General features: G+C 48.0%; 2 protein-coding genes across 6 annotated transcripts in view; one reads left to right on the top strand and one right to left on the bottom strand.

The window, feature by feature from the left end:
* Window positions 1-117: 117 nt before the first annotated feature.
* On the bottom strand, window positions 118-7,816 carry DYNLT1 (dynein light chain Tctex-type 1). 2 transcript variants are annotated; one of them, XM_043456998.1, is made up of 5 exons: window positions 7,702-7,816; window positions 5,078-5,119; window positions 1,280-1,403; window positions 843-920; window positions 118-561 (listed from the first exon to the last, which is right to left on the bottom strand). In XM_043456998.1, exons 1-5 carry the CDS (start codon window positions 7,726-7,728, stop codon window positions 491-493), a joined length of 342 nt encoding a protein of 113 aa, XP_043312933.1. In that variant the 5' UTR covers window positions 7,729-7,816; the 3' UTR covers window positions 118-490. The 2 variants fall into 2 exon arrangements, with proteins under 2 accessions (XP_043312933.1, XP_043312934.1); XM_043456999.1 differs by lacking the exon at window positions 5,078-5,119 and having other exon boundaries at window positions 7,702-7,781.
* A 4,539-nt stretch (window positions 7,817-12,355) lies between these two features.
* Window positions 12,356-17,958, top strand: part of SYTL3 (synaptotagmin like 3) — a 91,336-nt gene continuing 85,733 nt past the window's right edge. Inside the window, exon 1 of one of the 4 annotated variants that reach the window (XM_043456938.1) lies at window positions 12,356-12,532. The gene's annotated coding sequence lies outside the window, so the exon portion shown is untranslated. Of the gene's footprint in view, window positions 12,533-17,703; window positions 17,844-17,958 lie in introns of those variants that run through there. The other 3 variants (XM_043456937.1, XM_043456935.1, XM_043456936.1) reach the window with 3 other exon arrangements.

A 17,958-nucleotide genomic window follows, 5' to 3' on the forward strand; every position in this document is an offset into this window, starting at 1 on the left:
GAACCAAGGCAGGACTGCAAGCTTTCCTGCTTTTTCAGTTTTACAGATTCTAAAGCTAGTAACTAAATATGGAGAACTCACCTGTGATACTATTTAGACTATGAAGAAAACACACACTTTAAATTGGAATAATTTATTATTCTAACAAAAAGTACAAAGTATGGAAAATTAGTGTATTTGAATCGTTTCAGAGAGTAGAGAAAGTTTCACACTAGCAGATTTCGGCTTTTAGCACCTTTGAGAAGAAACATTCAGAGTTAAGACAAGTGGCAGGAGAGGCTCCTGACTACCTGCGGTGGTGATGCCTCTGACTTGGTGTGCAGGTCACAGAGAGCAGTGTGGTTATTTGGTTTTTTTCTCTACACGTTGAGAGTGCCACAAAAACACACTTAGGATGAGAAAGGTGATCGCTGAATAGACGGCTGGTGGTTAGAAGATGGGAGAGAAGGGACAGGGTGGAAGGAGAAAGGTCAGGGGCGGGGCGGGGCTTTCAGATGGACAGTCCGAAGGCGCTGACAATGCAGTACATGGTCTTGTTCTCCCATCGCACGGTGCAGCTCCCTGCGGGGGGAAGGAGGGTCGCACTGAAAACCGGAAGAGCCAGGTCTTCCGAGTTCTCAGGATCAGGCCAAACACTCAGTACTCAACTCTGTAGCCAACAAAGAAGGTCAGCCCTTCTCTCTTCTATAAAACGTTTTAAAAGGCAACTCTAATAAATATGCATTCAAAGACATGAAACAACCAACACACATTTCCTAAAACACGGCTCTGCACAGTCTAGATGGCAGCAGGGTCCCCAGGGACGTGCCAGGGACAGCCCTTCCCAGGGAGGGAAAACCTACCGTCGGTGGAGCTGTCCCAGAAGCAGGAGCTTGCTGTGTGCAGGCCCGCGCCGTTCTTCTGCATGATCACACAGGTCACTAAAGAAAAACAAGCTTTTACTAGAGGAATCTACTTGACAACTCACATTCCTCTCTGTCCTCATGTGTGCAGTAGATCACATGGCTGCCGTTCAAAATGAAAATGACTCTGGGGTAGAGCGCCTGGTCCTAGCACACTGACACCGCACCACGCGCTTACTCTAAAAGCGTCGCATCTGAAATGCTGTGAAGTCCTGGGACGTGGTCCGCAGCCGTTGCTGCAGCCACGCAGCCCGGGTGGGTGGGTGTGCACAGGCCGCTGACATGCTGCTCCAGGAACCGCCTCTGCTGTCTCCCCCGCCCCAGACCCTCGGTACTTAAAGAACCACCACCACCAACCAGAAGCAAAGGTGCATTACCGATGTACTTAAATGGCTTCCCCAGCTTGGTGAGTTGGCTTAAGGTCTGTTCCACCACGTTTGTGGTCCACTGATTGACTTTGCTGTGCTGATAGGCGTTGCCCCCGATGGCACTCTCTATGGCCTGGAAGACAGAGCAGAGCCGGTCCCTGTTAGCACCGTGCCCTTCCGGCCGCTCCTGAGGTCAGCACGGTGAGCGCTGCGCCCGAAGAACCGCCAAGTTACACTTTGCCTAACATGACAGTAAGCTTGCTGGCAACCATGGGGACTCCTTTGCAAACATACCTTTTCACGGTATTCCATTTGAATGCTTTATCTTTCACTTTCACGTTACCAGCATTTTTACATTTCTGGCTGCACTGGGTCTGAGCTGCAGCACTTGGGATCTTTGCCGCAGTGTGCGGGTCTAGTTACTCCATGGCACGTGGGATCGCAGTTCCCCAACCAGGGATCGAACCCGTGTCCCTGGCACTGGAAGGCAGCCTCTTAGTCACTGGGCTATCAAGAGGTCCCTTTGTTCATTTTTAAATGTTTATTTATCTTTGGCTGTACTGGGTCCTCGCTGCTGCAGGGGCTCTTTCTCTAGTTTGGGTGCTTGGCCTTCTCATCGCTTCTCTGCTCGTGGCACGCAGGCTCAGGTGTTGGCTCCCGGGCGCTAGAGCAAAGGCTCAACAGCTGGGGCACCCGGGCACGGCTGCTCCTTGGCATATGCGATTGTCCCAGATCGGGATCAAACCCGTCTCCTGAACTTGCAGACGGACCCTTTATCACTGAGCCATCAGGAAAGCCCTATTTATTCATTTTTTAAAACATGTAATTATATAGCATCTGTCAAATTTTTTAAACATTTTGACTGAATTTAATGTTTGCTGTTGTGATTAATTATCTAGAGATAAGCAACACATTTTCTTCCCACTGAGGCTAGAAAATACTTTCCTTTGCCTATTGCTTTCTTAAAAGTACAGCAGATAGAGGAATCTTTGTGGGTTGTATAATCCACAATGTACAAACCTATCCAGATAATCATGTATTTACAAATACTTCCTTTATTCAGCATTTTCTGGTAATGTTATCACAGAAGTATGTTTTTCAGAAAACTAAAAAACTATCTATTCCAAAACCTTATTTAAGTTTGTGATGCATTTTTTATTATGAAATTCCTTGGCTTCTCTTCTGTGCTGTATTCTGGGATGGTTCACGCTGTGTGTTTCAGGGGTTATTCAGGAATACACATGGTCCCTGGCCTTACCTCTTGGTCAAGTTGTGTAGTGAGGATATTCCTATTCCATGATTTTCTGGGCCCTTTATGCTGATGCCCGTCCTGGTTTCAGGGGATGAAGGTATTAACAGGTCTGGGCTCAGCTTTGTCAAATGGGGCTTCCCAGATGGCTCCGTGGTGAAGAACCCACTTGCCAGTGCAGGAGGTACAGGAGACTTGGGTTCAACCTCTGGGTCAGGAAGATCCCCTGGAGGAGGAAATGGCAGCCTGCTCCAGTGTTCTTGCTGGGATAATCCCAGAGACAGAGGAGCCTGGCAGGCTAGTCCACGGGGTCACAAGTCGGACTCGGCTCAGCGAGCGCGCAGCAGCTTTGTCAAAGAAGTGGGTGCTGCGCTCAGGCTAAGCCACTAACTCTGGCCGTTCTCTCCACACTCTCTTTGGAATTCACTGTTTTTCAGGGAGGGAGGAAAACCTTTCTCTAATTTTGGACCCATCCAAGTTTACTACTATGCAATACTTAACAATAGTTTGAGTACAGAATTAACCTACTGCCCAGGGGCAGAAAAAGCTGCTGAAGTGAGTGACTGGGTGATCAACATGAAAGGAACACTGACCGCAATGTTACTTGTGCTTCCAGGGAGACTGGGAAGCTCTGGCTGCAGTAGTATCAAACTTGCTGCCTGGCAACCAAGTCAAAGACTGTGCAGAAAACAGTGAGACCCAAGCAGGCTTCCTAACAAACCAACTCCACTTCTCCCAGTTCTAGTGAAATTCACCCATCTTCCTGCTCCCCACTGTGTTCCTAAGAAACACTGTATTTTGAAAAACAATGAAAAGCAGTGTGTTAAAGATCTGCAAAGCAACTAGAAAATAATGCCTCATGTGGAATACTATATATAGCAGAACAAGATCACTTTGCTTTTTTTTTTTTTAAATCACTTTGCATTTTGATGATGTTCACAAAAATAGGTTGGAGTTCTTTAATCACTCTGGCATTTGTCAATAACTTGCATTAATACCAGTTTGCATTAAAGTCAATTTCAAATCATATAGAAAACTTCAAATGGTATTGTTCAACTGAGATAATCTCACAACCGTCTCTGAGCCACCGGCTTCACTATGTGCTCAACGTACAGGGGTCTGGGGGAATAACCGACCAGGAAAACCATTTCTGGCCTCATTCCTGCCCCAGGTGCTCTCCCCAGCACCCCACACTAGTCCAGACACCCCCACCTCCCTACAAACCCCTCAGACATACCAGGACATTCCTTACCACAGGGCCCTTGCACTTATTCAGTCTGATATATCTGTTCCCCTCTTTTTACTAAGTTAACCCTACTCCTGGGGCTTCCCCAGTAGCTCAGCTGGTAAAGAATCTGCCTGCAATGCAAGGGACCCTGGTGTGATTCCTGAGTTGGGAAGATCCCCTGGAGAAGGAATAGGCTATCCCCTCCAGTATTCTTGGGCTTTCCTGGTAGCTCAGTCGGTAAAGAAGTGAAGTCACTCAGTCGTGTCCGACTCCTTGCAACCCCATGGACTGTAGCCTACCAGGCTCCTCCCTCCATGGGATTCTCCAGGCAAGAGTACTGCAGTGGGTTGCCATTTCCTTCTCCGGGGGATCTTCCCAACTCTGGGATCAAACCGGGGTCTCCCGCATTCCAGGCAGACACTTTAACCTCTGAGCCACCAGGGAAGTCGGTAAAGAATCCGCCTGCAATTTGAGAGATCTGGGTTCAATCCCTGGATTAGGAAGATCCCCTGGAGGAGGGCATGGCAATCCACTCCAGTATTCTTGCCTGGAGAAACCCCATGGACAGAAAAGCCTGGTGGGCTACAGTCCATGGGGTCACAAAGAGTCAGACACGACTGAGCGACCAAGCACAACATAGCACAGCACCCTACTCTTCTGTTTTCTCCAGACCCCAGCTCTGAGCTCACCAGATGGGTTAGTCCCTCAGAGCGCCACGCGAGGAATGCAGGGTGATTACCTGATAAATGTCTGCCCTCCCCTCCGCAATTTTGTAAACTCTCTGGGCATCAGTCCCCTGCATGCACCCTTGACGTGTACTTTTGAATGAATGAGCAAATAGCCTTTTTGACTCCCATTCTTATCATCTAAAGGGGGTACTATGGTCAATAAAGTGGATGGTTTAGGAATGTAAAAAAAAAAAAAATGAGCCCCAAGTGCAGCACCAGGTCTTGAGTGAATAGAAGTTGTTCAATTTTTTAATATCCACTCTTCATTAAACATTGGAAATATTTATTTGTATATCATGAGTCTTTTATGCTAAAAGGTTATAGAACCAAGCCTTAGTGACAGTCAATAATAATGCCAGTATATAAAATTTCCTGTCTCATTTAAAATCTATAATTTACATAATATGGGAGTAATTCTTATCTAGATATTCATTGAAGTAACAACTGTTATTTGAAATGCCAAAACACACGGGCTCAGCTGAAACAATTCCAAGATAGCATTTATTTATTTATTTTTTCCCAAGATAGTATTTAAAACACATTATTTTCACTCATATAAGCCACTAATCAAACACTCAAAAAGGAAGCATTTTTTCTCTTACCTCTTTTACGATGTTGCTCACCTCATCAACAACAAAAGCAGTCTGTAAGGGGAAAAAATTAGTTAAGCCCGATTGATTTAAAAGATCCTTTCCCACTGCATTGATTAATGCAAATTTAGGTAATGAATATAATTTAGAAATGAAGACCTTAGAAATAATCTAACCAGGCTGTTCATTTTACTGAGGAAAACATTAAGTAGCTCTCTGAGGACCACAGAGCTAGTGAGATGCAGGAGACTTAGAGTACAATGTATACAATTTCAAGATTTTTTGGTTTGTTTTAGTCATGCCATGATCCATAAGACTAAGTTCACTTTAGATCTCAACCTGTCCGTCCATTTCAACCAGCTGCAAGGATCATTAACAAATATGGAAGTTCAATGAGTTACTTGACTTTTGTATGAATTAACTCTTTCCCTAATGTAAACTAATTAGGAGGTTTGAAACTTAAGTCCTTTTGGTTTTTGAGACCACTCTCAGTGGTAAAGTTTACAATGACCTTCCTATTTCTGGTTAATATTTTCTTCCCCAACTCTGTCCGGCTTCAGGACTATACAGTCAGCTGAAGGCACAGCAGTTCTTGGCCAGCGTATCAGGATGAGCTGGGAGGCGGGCTGCCAGCAGTCGTCTCGCGCCAGGAGTTTTAGTGGTTTTCTTTCTTTTTACATGCGGTGCATCGGAACGGGTACACGGTTCTGAGTCCAGGCACCTCACTTCCTGAGCTCTAGGAGCACTTTCCCGGGGGCAGCCCCGGCCCTCAGCCCCAGTGCGTCCTGGCGGGACGAAGGCAGAGAGGTGGGCACGGAGTGCTCTGCCCCGCTGGGCTGCTGACCACTGACTCCCAGTACCAGCGATGCCCCTTCCTCTCCAGGAGAGTCAGGAGCTGACCGCCTGAAGCCCCTCACCCACTGTACTCAGAAGTCATGCTTGGAGACAAAGCCAGCTCACCAAGTTAACGAAAACCTGCGGTATCTTAAAGGACTTCTCCAAGTTTAAAAGATCCTTCCAAGAGGGCTCAGTGGTTCTAAACCATACAAGAAAGTCCCTGTGTAAGTTTCCATGTGGTTAAAATATGGGAAAGGGCAAGAGGCATTTCAGTGGACTTTTAGTGGAAAGTACAGCAGTTGTACAGAGTCCACTGGGCAGTTTCAGCTTCTGCAGGAAAGATGAACGGAGCAGAGTTACAAAGAGGCAGGTGTCTACATGAAGTTAGCAGACGTGGGGGTCAGTAGGTCTGTTACTGACCTACTGCCTGTGTAGGTCAGTAAACACGGAAGGCAGGCCAATTAGAAAGAAGACAGTCATGATCTCAGCCTCCCAGGGCTTTATCTTATGTAAAACACACACCATTCTGTTCAGCCCCTTCATTTCTCAGATATGCAGTTGAGACCTGGAATAATGAAGTCACTGAGCCACCTCCTTGGTGAGGGCCAGAATGAGAAGGCAGAGTATTAAAAACTCCAGTTTGAAGGACTTCCTCTATATTTGCTTTCTCAAAGTTACTCAGTAATTCCTGTAAAACAAGCCATTCTCCAATATGACTGCACAGTTGACAGGGAAAAGCTTTTCCTTGGCTACCATGCTCCCGAACTGTGGCTTCTCCCTAAATATCCCCTAGGTTGCTACCACCCTTCGGACATTGATGGTGACACTACCCGAGAAGGTTCATGCTGGGTAGGAAGGCTGCATAATACACAGGGCTCCATTTATTTGTACTTCAACCAGAATTATTTAGCGAGAAGAAAAGGGGAAACTATTTTGTAAGAGCAGCAGCCATCAGCTATCATTCCCTGAATGCTCATCAGCTGGAAGGAAAACCAGGAAACAGCACACGTTGTTACAATAAATACCTTCTCCTTGGCAAATAACTGTATGCTTTACCCGACTAATTCAATGGGGCAATGACTACCCCCACCCCAACCCCGCAAAATTGGAGCTATCTGACTGTCTCAAATGAAATGTGAGTGACGGTGGCCACGGTGGGCGTGCGCACAGCGTGGACAGCACGAGAGGAACCCAAGACAAAAAGGCAGGTTCTCCTCGCGGGCGCGTCTGCCTGCTGCCCGCAGCCAGAGCAGCCAGTCCAGGACTGGGGGCCCCTTGGGGAGCTGTAACTGGGCGTGCTGGTCAGGTGTGCCTGTCACTCTGGAGACTCGCAAACATCAGCCGGCAGACGCACACGCGGCCTTCAGCCTCCCCCATCCGCTAGGGCAGCGGTCTGCGCTCGGAATAAAGGGCGCGAGTGATGGCCGAGGTCGGGGGGAACGCGGAGGGCCGGGGACGCAGGGGACCGAGGGACGCAGGGGGTCGGGGGCGCGGCAGAGGCGATCCCCGGGGGATGTTGCGCCGCCGGAGGAAGGCGTCCAGGCCTGCGGAGTCCGCTCCCGGAGGAACCACGGGAGGCGCGCCCCCTCCGCGCCCCCGGCCCCCAGGGCAGGGCGAAGACGCCCGGAGTTCGCCAGGCGGTGGGTCACCGCGAAGCGCTCGGCGGGGCGCCGGGAACGGCCACCACCCAGGCCCAGAGGCAGCTCGGGTGCCCGCACACGGCCCTGGCTGCCGCCGCCTGCCCGCCGGCACCCGGCATCCACTGCCCCCGCCCGTCCTGTAGCCCACCGGGCGGTTACCTCCTCGGCGGCCTGGTAGTCTTCCATCTTGCCGCCCGCCCGTCGCCGCCGCCTCCCCGAGTGGAGCGCACTGCGCAGGCGCGCTCAGACCCCGCCCCTGCGCTCAGACCCCGCCCCCCGCTCGCGCCCCGCCTCCTCCAGGACACCGCCCTTTCCCTCCGACCCGTGCTCCCCGGGGCGTCCGCAATGCACGCTGGATGGGACCTGCCGCTCCTCCCGCCATCCGGGAGCCGCGCGTCTCCTCGGGGACACCTCCCCTCTACCAGGGTGCCCCGGCAGCTCCCTGGACAGTTCAGTTCAGTCGCTCAGTAGTGTCCGACTCTCTGCGACCCCATGGACTGCAGCACACCAGGCCTCCCTGTCCATCACCAACTCACTGGAGTTTACTCAAACTCATGCCCATTGAGTCGGTGATGCCATCCAACCATCTCATCCTCTGTCGTCCCCTTCTCCTGCCTTCACTCTTTCCAAGCATCAGGGTCTTTTCTAATGAGTCACTCTTCGCATTAGGTAGCCAAAGTATTGGAGCTTCAGCTTCAACATCAGTCCTTCCAATGAGTATTCAGGACTGATTTCCTTTAGGACTGACTGGTTGAATCTCCTTGCAGTCCAAGGGACTCTCAAGAGTCTTCTCCAACAGCCGCAGCTAAACAAAACAAACCGGACAAAGCCAGGCCGGGAGGGGAAGGGCTGTCCTGGCCCCTCCCTGAAGTTTGTACCCTGTTGGATTCCTTTGAACATGCAAGCGGGTTTGGACACTTAGTAACAAATTGTAAAGTGATTTCTGAAAGTGATGGGCTGTCTGAGATGTTGTTTGCAGCCCCCTTTGGGGTTCCAGGATTAGGAAACTTTAGATCTGAAGGAAGCTTACCTTTGGGGAAGTAAGTTTTCCGTATAATTTTTTTTTCCCCTTCAAGTACCATTAAAACATTATTTGGGGTAGAAAATGTTGTAAAATGCTGCACACTTCCTAGCAGCCTTAACCAGAATGACCTAGGCATACCTTTAACTTGTATACAAGCGTCTTTATAAAAATTAGTGGTTGCCCTGGGCAATTCTCAGCAGCTCTCCAAGAAGAGCTGGGATAGGTGTATCCTCTTGCACATGATCTGAGGTTAAAACCTTTGACTTTGGGGGCTACATTTTCTGTTGTTTTTACCACACCCTCGAAGTCACACTGTCACTTCTTACCTCTCCAAGGCCCAGTAGCTAAAAACCACTTCCCATCCTCCTAGGAAGGGTTTGACCACGGGACACTGAGACTTTGCAGAATTAAGCTGCAGCGCCCACATTCAGTTCATCTGCAACCCTTGTTTCTATGCTATAGAAGCTAAGTTCCATGCTGGCAGAAATCCAATTGGTTCACTAATGGATGCCCTGCCCCTTCGATTGTACCTGGCCTGTGCTAAGCACACAATAAAAACGTGTTAAAAGAATGATTCTCCCACACATTAGCTCTGCCTTCTACCCAGTTGCAGAGAGCTGGGAGTGGAGGAAAATGCAATCATCTTCCTGGTTTGTGGGGAAAGGGAGAGGGGAGGGTGAAAGACACAAGGCTGCCTTGCCCTGGACACCTGACCTGACCAAGGGGACCTGCTGGGTGGCGATGGGCTGCTCCCTCACATCTGGTTTCTGCTTCTGTGATTCTGGCTTCCACTCACTTTTTCCAGTGTTTCAGCCTCAAGCCTCAGTCTACATGGGATGCTAAGCCTGCCATTTCTGTTTTGTCTTCCCCACACCTAGCTTCTCCTGAGATCCCAAGATCTCTTTTTAAGTGTTTTTCTTGGTCACTTGACCCCACCTGCCCAGCTCCAGCTCTTCAGTGGCACTACCCTCTTCAGTTAGGCAGGGACCTTTTCCCTCTTCTGATTTTCTTCTGCTTCCATAGGGAGGCCCCAGAGGCCCACTAGCTGAGTGTGTTAGAATTATGTGCAACGCAGGAGCGGACAGGTTCCAAGTGAGGTTTGAGACATCTTTTCTAAATTGCTCCACAGCCTTTTAAGAATTTCCTAATTCAAGTGAGTGTCCTGAATGGCTGCTGGGATATGGCATTGATAATGCTTTTGAATCACATAGACAGTATAATGTGTGTGCTCAGTCGTGTCCGACTCTTTGCAACCTCATGGACCGTAGCCCGCCGGGCTCCTCTGTCCATGGGATCCTCCAGGCAAGAATACTGGAGTAGGCTGCCATTTCCTATTCCATCTTAAGTTATATCGTGACTGAAAGTCACCAACAAATGCATCAATCAACAGAAAACATGTGAATGTGAACTTTTTAAAAAAATGACATGACCTCAGCTTATCTGCATTGTGTTCCACTCTCCAGTTTTAACTGTCAAAGAATATTCATTCAGTGATCGTAATACACATCATGGTTATATTGAGACTGCCCCAGAAATGGACAAATTGGTCTGTTTATCTTCAGGACCGTGTGTTCACTTAGCACACATGCAGTGAGCACTGACTTGGTGGCCGTCTGTGAACAGCAGCGGAAGCTGCAGAGTTGACTAGTATATGGTCTCTACGGAAAAATTTAAAAATCTAATTTCTGTCAGTGTGAGGACTTGAATTCTCTAGGCTCAGTGATGATGTAGTGCTTGGGAAAACGCAGTGCAAGTGTTGTGTTCTGCCCAGTTGATGTACACTTTGTAGGGCTAAGGAATTTAAAATCACTGTGGCATCTGGCAGGTGACTTGCACTTCCGCTCTGCCAAGAATGAATGTCCATCAGAAGTCCTGGAGTGTAAACACACTGACTCAGAACTGCTTGTGAATCTCCCATGTTCAGCCATATTTTAGAATAATGTTTAGATTTTGTGCAGTCAGTGGATTGGTCCTTGGGTTTGTTTTTCAATTTGGGGCTTAGCCATAGGTTGGCAGGTGTTGTGTGATTTCTTTCTTTCAAGTGGAGTCTCTTAGATAAACTCTTTGGAAATAAGGATTGGTATTGTCAATGCCTTATTTAGCAAGTGTGGGCCTAATAATCCTAGCCATGTCACCTCACTAAATGATATCCACAGCCACAGTTGTGTCTCCTGGTGTTGTCTGGGCTCTGCAGCCCTTTGCCATCCAAATCTTATCCTGTATATGTTCGAGGTTTTCCTTCCTTTCCCTGAGGTTAGGGGTGTGTTACTGCGATGTACAGTGGAGTCATGCCATGTCACTAATAATGATGATATGTGTGATGATGAAGACGGCAGTTGCAAAACACTCTAGTCTGAGGACTGTAATGTTATAATGAAGAAGAAAATAAACTTGTGCCTAACACACATCTAAGGTGAGAATCCTGTGCTGAGAAATTGCGTGCTAACAAGAAGAGCTAAGAAATGCCTTTATTTAGGTCTGCTGTCATCTGGGAAACACAGGCACAGTGGGACTGAAATACCTCTGTACCAACGGCTAGTAGCTGTTGCTCTGAACCCCTTGGGTCTCTCTTCCTCCCAGTCCTGGCCCCCGGCCCTCATTCCTAAGACCCAACAACTAAAGGATAACTCAGGGCACAGTGGGTGCTTCTTCTGACTAGCTGATTTTCTTTCTTTTTTTTTTTCTTTAGTGAAGTATTTATTTATTTATTTGCTATGCCATGCAGCATATGGGATCTTAGTTCCCCACCCAGCAATCAAACCTATGCCCCCTGCATTGGAAACACAAAGTCTTAACCACAGGACCACCAGGGAAGTCCTTGACTGGCTGATCTTCATGCTGTGATGGTTATTAAATAGTGTATCAGTTCTGTGTATATAAAAAACATGGACACACTGCACCAGTCAGCATAGGCTAGGTTAGCTGCTGAAACAAATGACCCTAGACTCTTGATGGGTGATGACAATAGAGGTGTATTTGTCACTCACGTACATGACCATCGTAGCTTTGCTGTGGCTCTGCCCCATGTCTTCTCCACACTGGGACCAGGTGGATGGAGCAGCCTGACTCCAGAGTCACTGAGGGGCAAGGAAGTCGGGGGGGACGGTGTTCCGAGTGCTGGTTAGGAAGGTAGGTGCTGCTCATAAAGGCACACATTTTGTCGTTCAGAGCAAGCTCCAGAGACGCTGCTCAAAATTCTTTTCTTGATCTGGATGCCTTCACTTTGGGAGAATTTATCCAGCTGTTCTTACGATTTGTGTCATATTCCATATGTGTGCTGTGCGTGTGCTCACTTGCTCAGCTGTGTCCGACTCTTTGTGACCCCATGAACTGTAGCCCGCCAGGCTCCTCTGTCCATGGGATTCTCCAGGCAAGAATACTGGAGTGGGTTGCCATGCCCTCCTCCAGGGGATTTTCCCAACCCAGGGATCGAACCCACATCTCTTGTGTCTCCTGCATTGGCAGGCGGGTTCTTGACCACCAGCGCCACCTGGGAAGCCCCATATGTACACTATGCTTCCGTGCAATTTACCCCCAAAAGTCCAGGCCAGTCTTGTTATAAGTCAACTCTTGAGTTAACAGCTGCTCTTTGAGCTGTGATTACATGAGTCATTTACTCTTGAGGTCAATGAGAAACCTCTCGAAAAGGTGGGAACGTTTGACTAATTGAAGCCTCCAGTCTCTCTGGGAGTTTCCTTGCTCGAGTGAGACACTGCGGAAGCATTGTGTGGTCTTTCCTCCAGCTAAAAACGTAAACTGTTGGCCTTCAAGAGCACCTGGGCGTGGTCAGGTGGCTTTATCTCCGGGGTCCTTCGTGACGTGGAGCTGGTAGCCACAGAGGCTCTCAGCGCCTGCCCAGCCCACCGGAAGGAAAGGGAAGTACGTCAGTGGTTCTAACTCGAAGAAAGTTTGACTTCCTTCCCAGAGCGAGCTCCCCTGGTCTCCTGTCTTGAAGCTGAGGCAAAGGTAGGCTGAGCATCCGAGTCCAGCCCTTCTGGTGGGTGGTTTTAAGGGTGGGGTGGGCAGAGGTTACAGTTAATATAACTTCTCTTACACTGATGACTTTGAAAACGTAGGAAAGAACAGCAGTGAGAAATTAGACAAAGGATGACTTGTCATTTTATTGAATAGTACACATTGTAAACGTAGGCTAAGAATGATTTAAATGGAATGGAGGAATACTTTAGAGTTAGTTGAAAAACCAATCCACACCGAAAAACACTCTCCCAAAGCTGTACGGTGTGAATTTTTTCAAAGGTGGTGATGAGCATCGTTTGGTTTCCTTTTTGGTTTGTACATTCTTATACATACAGTTTATTACTGTTTTGCTCTGAATTTACTTCACAGATTCTGACTTTTTTTCATCCCCCATAATCTCTAGTCTGGAAGTGGACCATAAATATGATTTTAAAATTTTAAAAATTAAGTTAGCTGGAGTCTAATTTAAATGTCTTGCAATTCAGCTTCTTTAGTCCCAGAATAGAACTGCTTGACAAAAGGAGAGATTATGAGAAGAAAATACATGTTAGAGATTAATTAAGTCGCTTCAGTTGTGTTCAACTCTTGTGACCCCATGGACTGTAGCCGGCCAGGCTCCTTTGTCCATGGGACTCTTCAGGCAAAAATAACTAGAGTGGGTTGCCATGCCCTCCTCCAGGGAATCGTCCTAACCCAGGGATTGAACCCACGTCTCCTGCATCGGCAGGCAGCTTCTTTACCGCTAGTGCCACCTGGGAAACCCAAGTATCTACTAAGAAGTTAGAATTGGTATGAAAAAGATTATTTAGCCAAGACAGTAGAAGATTCTAAATTCTTAACTTTTCTGTCTAAACAAAGCATAAGGCTTTGGAGTTAAACAGACCCAGATTAGAGTGTGAGTTTAGGTAAATTACTTAATTGTTGCAAGCCTCACTCTGCTCATCAGTAAAATGGGTGTCTTGATGGCATAAGGCTGTAATGAGGACTGAGACTGTGTGTGCAAAGAAATGTGTCAAGCCTTCTGGTCCAGAGTAAGTGCTAAATAAATAGTAGGGGTTGGTACAACAAAAATTATAGCAACGATTATGAGTAGTACCTCATGTAAAGAGCAAGATAATAATATCAGTTCTCATTTCTTTATCCCTCCACGAGAAAAGATCAAGTTTAAGTCTGAAATATCATGGGTTTCTATTGCAGTGTTTAGCTTTGATTCTGAAAAAGCACTTAGTTTTTGTTTTTTTTTCCTTGGTGGCAAGATATCTATATCCACTGTGAGTGGTGGGGGCCTTTCCGGAAGAGACTTCCAGCCTTCTCCTGTCTCAGTTTAGATGTCAAGTTTTCTAGACTTAAGCCCACACATGCACAAAGTCATATATTAAGGACAGTTTTGAGGGACCTGAAGCTTATATGACGCCTGGAGCCTTCTTTAAGGAAACATATTAATACAAGGTCAGGTCCGGGGCCTGGCAGCTGAGGCCTGAAGCCTGGGGTCACTGGCTTCTGAGAGAATCCACTTCTGGCTCAGAGACCAGAGACAGAAAGAGTTTCTAAAGGCTCATCTCCACGCCCGTGCCACGCTTCCTGAGGGACACCCAGGTGGGGCGTCTCGCCGTCGCAAGAAGGAATCCTTCGAGCCTGTGAGCACCGCCCTGCCTTCACCCGCTTCCTTAGTGTAGACGGACCAGTGGTCCCTGCGGCTGTTGCGGGCGTCTGTGAGGACACGCCACGAGCTAAAAAGAGAGACACTTTCAGGTGAATCAGCAGGGTCTGTGGAGTCGCTCAACTTTGCCCGTGCATTCTAGGTAGAAACTATTGTGGCCATATTCAGAGAAAAAAAGCAAACTGCAGCTTCTCAAGGAAACAGCTGTGGTAAAACACAGCAGCGGGGGGTGCCGGCTCTGGAGCGGGGCTGAGAGCGGGGGCTTGGCTGTGGGTTCAGCCGCGGCTCGACCTCTAGCTTGAATTGCAAGTCCGGTGATGACAGTGTTCACGTGCAGGCACCTCCCTGATCGCAGCCTCTCCCCTCCATCACGGGCAGGGGTGCGGGCGTGGGGGTGGGTGACACGTCCATTCCTTTGATCCGATGACCAGCTGCTCAGAGATGACCATTAGATGGAAGAGCCTGCAGATAAAGAGTGTTTCCTTTCCTGTCCCCCTTTCTTCTACTCACCCCTGGGTTTCACATTTCTTGTACTTTTCTTCCCCTGGTCAGATCTGAAAAGCCGAAGTCAATCTTGGCTGTCAGACCGAGGGGAAAAAAGAGCAAGTGTGGTTTCAGAACTTACACAGTCAGATGTTCCATTTCTTTGGCAAAGGGGGGGTCCCACACGGTCCCCTCCAGAATGTCTTTCCCACATACTACCCCCCCCCGCCCCGCCCCACCAGCTATTTCTCCTCTCTCCACGTGGAGTGAATCACATCGACCTCTGAGCATTCTCTTCTGCAGATCCTTGTGTTTCTACTCACCCTGTCATGTCGCTTATTTGTTCACCTGTCCATTTCCTGGCTGGAATGCAAGCTTTTCTATTGCAGAGAGGGACTCCTGCTAATTTGATGTCCTCACTCCATGGCATCTGAGGGGCTCACAGAAGCCCAAAGAAATCAGTGCTGTGAGTCAATACGCCAATCACCACCACCTAACTGCATTCCTCTGGATGCAGAGTTCCACTGGGACGTGGCATGACTGGCTACAGAGGAGATGAAAACGTGCGGATTGAAGCCCTGAGCTGGGTTTAGGAGGGGCCCCCACCTAAACCCAGAAAAGAGGCTTGAGTCATGCTCTGGGGCCTTCCTGAAGGGGAGGACAGTGATCAGAGAGGACTCCAATTCCTGCTTGCTTTATTCCAGCCATTGCTCTCAGACTGTACTGAGATGACTCCAGATCTGGGGTTTGATCCCAGTTTGTCTGACACCCAAACTGATGCTGAGATGGGATGGTTGGCTGTACAGTGCTTCCCCAAGTGACTCTGGGGGACTTTTTCCTTCAGAGTGGCGATACACTGTAGGTTTTATTTATTTTTTTAATTGTTAAGTAAAATTAGACTGGTTGGTATGGCGAGATGCTGTAGAACAAAGGCAGTCCCGATTACAAAATCACAAAAATGCAATCGAGAAAGGAGATTGGGGGCTAGGCAGCTCCATGTGGTTGAAGACAGAACCCGACACCAGTGTTTGCGACAAAAACAGTTTCAGAATTCGTTGGGTGTGTGAGAGAGTGACTAAATATCATTGCAGAAAAACCAGGTCTGGGAGATTTCATTATTCAAGCTATGAGATTGTGAATTTCTGCATGAGATCATTAAAACAAAATACTTTTTAGTATGCTTCTCAAATGCTGAAATGATCTCAGATTTTCAGATGCTTTCCAGATTTCTGAAGCCTGGAGCTTTCTGAGATGCATGTTGCTTGCTCACCTGACTATGATCCTTCCTTCCGACTTATATTCATGCTTCCTGCTTTGGCAAGCAAACCTGCATGTCACAATAGATACTGGGTTTCTCAATTCCAGCCAAACATTGAAGACCTATTTGCTGGGTGATGAGGGATCACTAAGAACCAATGTCACCACGAGAAGGACACTTGAATCAGAAAGAAGTCAGAGTCATGATAGAGAAATATACAGAGGAAAAGGGGGCATAATGAAGGAGCAATTAATTGTGCTTGAACATAAAGAGACAGTTCCTGAATTAGTGATGAATCTGGACCTGGCAGATAAACAATGAATACTGATGATGATGATGATGATGATGAGAGCATTAGGTGATGTCTCAGGGGACTCTGAAGAGCTCCACTCCTTTATGTATCAGCACAGAAAGAATTCAGCGAGAGGCCAAGTAATAGATGTGCAGGGTGCTAAGTGCTTCAGTGGTGTCTGACTCTGTGAGACCCCGTGGACCGTAGCCCACCAGGCTCCTCTGTCCATGGGATTCTCCAGGCAAGAATACTGGAGTGGGTAGCCATGCCCTCCTCCAGGGGATCTTCCTGACCCAGGGATCGAACTCATATCTCATGTCTCTTGTATTCGCAGGCAGGTTCTTTACCACTAGCGCCACATGGGAAGCCCAGAGTGATAGATAAGAAGTGATTTGTTAGAACAGGACACTTACAGGGCTTACAGGGGTGGGCAAGGGGGTACTGTGTCCTGAGTATTTAGTGGCTTACATTTTTATAATCAAAGGAAAAGTAGGGAGGGGGAGAAAACCGTCTTTGTCTTTCTTGAGAAGATGTTGTGTGTCCATCAACTCCTCCTCCAGACTGAGCAGGGGGCTTTTCTTGTCCCTACATGGTCAAGCGGGGGTCCACAAATGATTGTTTTTTTTATGTGTGCGGAGCATGTGTCCTGCTGAACTCACTGGGCAGGATGTGGGTCTCACGCCACCGTTGCTTTATTGTTTGGGGACATGCTTCATGCATCTGCCTGGTTTTGTGGTTAAGTAAACCTGCTTTCTTGAGTAACCATTAGCTTATGGGGGTCTCCCAGAGTTTTCCTATTTACAGTCCCCTAGTGGGATTAACTATTTAATCACCTACGTTGTCCTTTTACTCTGTCCCTATCAATACTGTGACTACTACCATAGTTTAACATGTGTCCGTGGGTTATTTATCATATGCTTGCCACTGTGATCTAAGTACTTTACGTGTCGGGACTTCCCTGGTGGTCAAGTGGTTAAGGCTCTGTGCTCACAAGGCAGGGGACAGGGGTTCAATCCCTGGTCGAGGAACTAAAATCCCACATGCTGCATGGCCAAAAAAAAAAAAAAAGTGCTTTACATGTATAAACACTTTTAATCCTCACAGTGACTCTAAGAAGTGGATGCTATAATTCTATCCACTTTGAAAGTGAAAGTCTTAGTGGCTCAGTGGTGTCTGACTCTTTGCAGCCCCATGGACTGTAACCAGCCAGGCTCCTCTTGCCATGGGATTCTCCAGGCAAGAATACTGGAGTGGGTTGCCATATCCTGCTCCAGGGAATCTTCCCAACCCAGGGATCAAACCCAGGTCTCCAGCATTGCAGGCAGACTCTTTTCCTGTGTGAGCCACCTCCCTCTACTTTGCAGCCAAGGAAATTAAATCCCAGGGGACTTACTAACTTGCCCAGCATCTCCAAACCCTGTTCCCCTCACTGCCTCCGAGTAAATGAGATCCTGGTAGGGACAGGGAAGATCAGGAGCAGATGTATGGAAAGAGAAGAGGACACGAGGCATCCAGGGAACCGTCTCGCATGTGTTTGCTGCGGAAGTGTTGGGGCGTTCTATGGGAACTGAGGATGCAGAAGTCGGAGGAGGCCAGATCAAGGAGGGTAAGAAAGGCCTTGTTCATAGTTTAGAATTTGTTAATAGGCTGTGGGGACCTGGGCTCCTGTCCTGGGAGAGGAAGGACGCATTCCTGCCTCAGTTGTGTTCAGTGGACTGCTC

The sequence above is a fragment of the Cervus canadensis genome, chromosome 33, assembly GCF_019320065.1.
Source record: "Cervus canadensis isolate Bull #8, Minnesota chromosome 33, ASM1932006v1, whole genome shotgun sequence".
Lineage (NCBI taxonomy): Eukaryota > Metazoa > Chordata > Mammalia > Artiodactyla > Cervidae > Cervus > Cervus canadensis.

What these genes read in the sequence shown, in the direction of transcription:
- DYNLT1 (XM_043456998.1), bottom strand. Translation starts at nt 7,728, where the DNA reads ATGGAAGACTACCAGGCCGCCGAGGAG. An exon ending in ACTACCAGGCCGCCGAGGAG is followed by an intron (nt 5,120 to 7,701) that starts GTAACCGCCCGG and finishes TTCCCCTTACAG; the next exon opens with ACTGCTTTTGTTGTTGATGA. An exon ending in GAAGCCATTTAAGTACATCG is followed by an intron (nt 921 to 1,279) that starts GTAATGCACCTT and finishes GTTTTTCTTTAG; the next exon opens with TGACCTGTGTGATCATGCAG.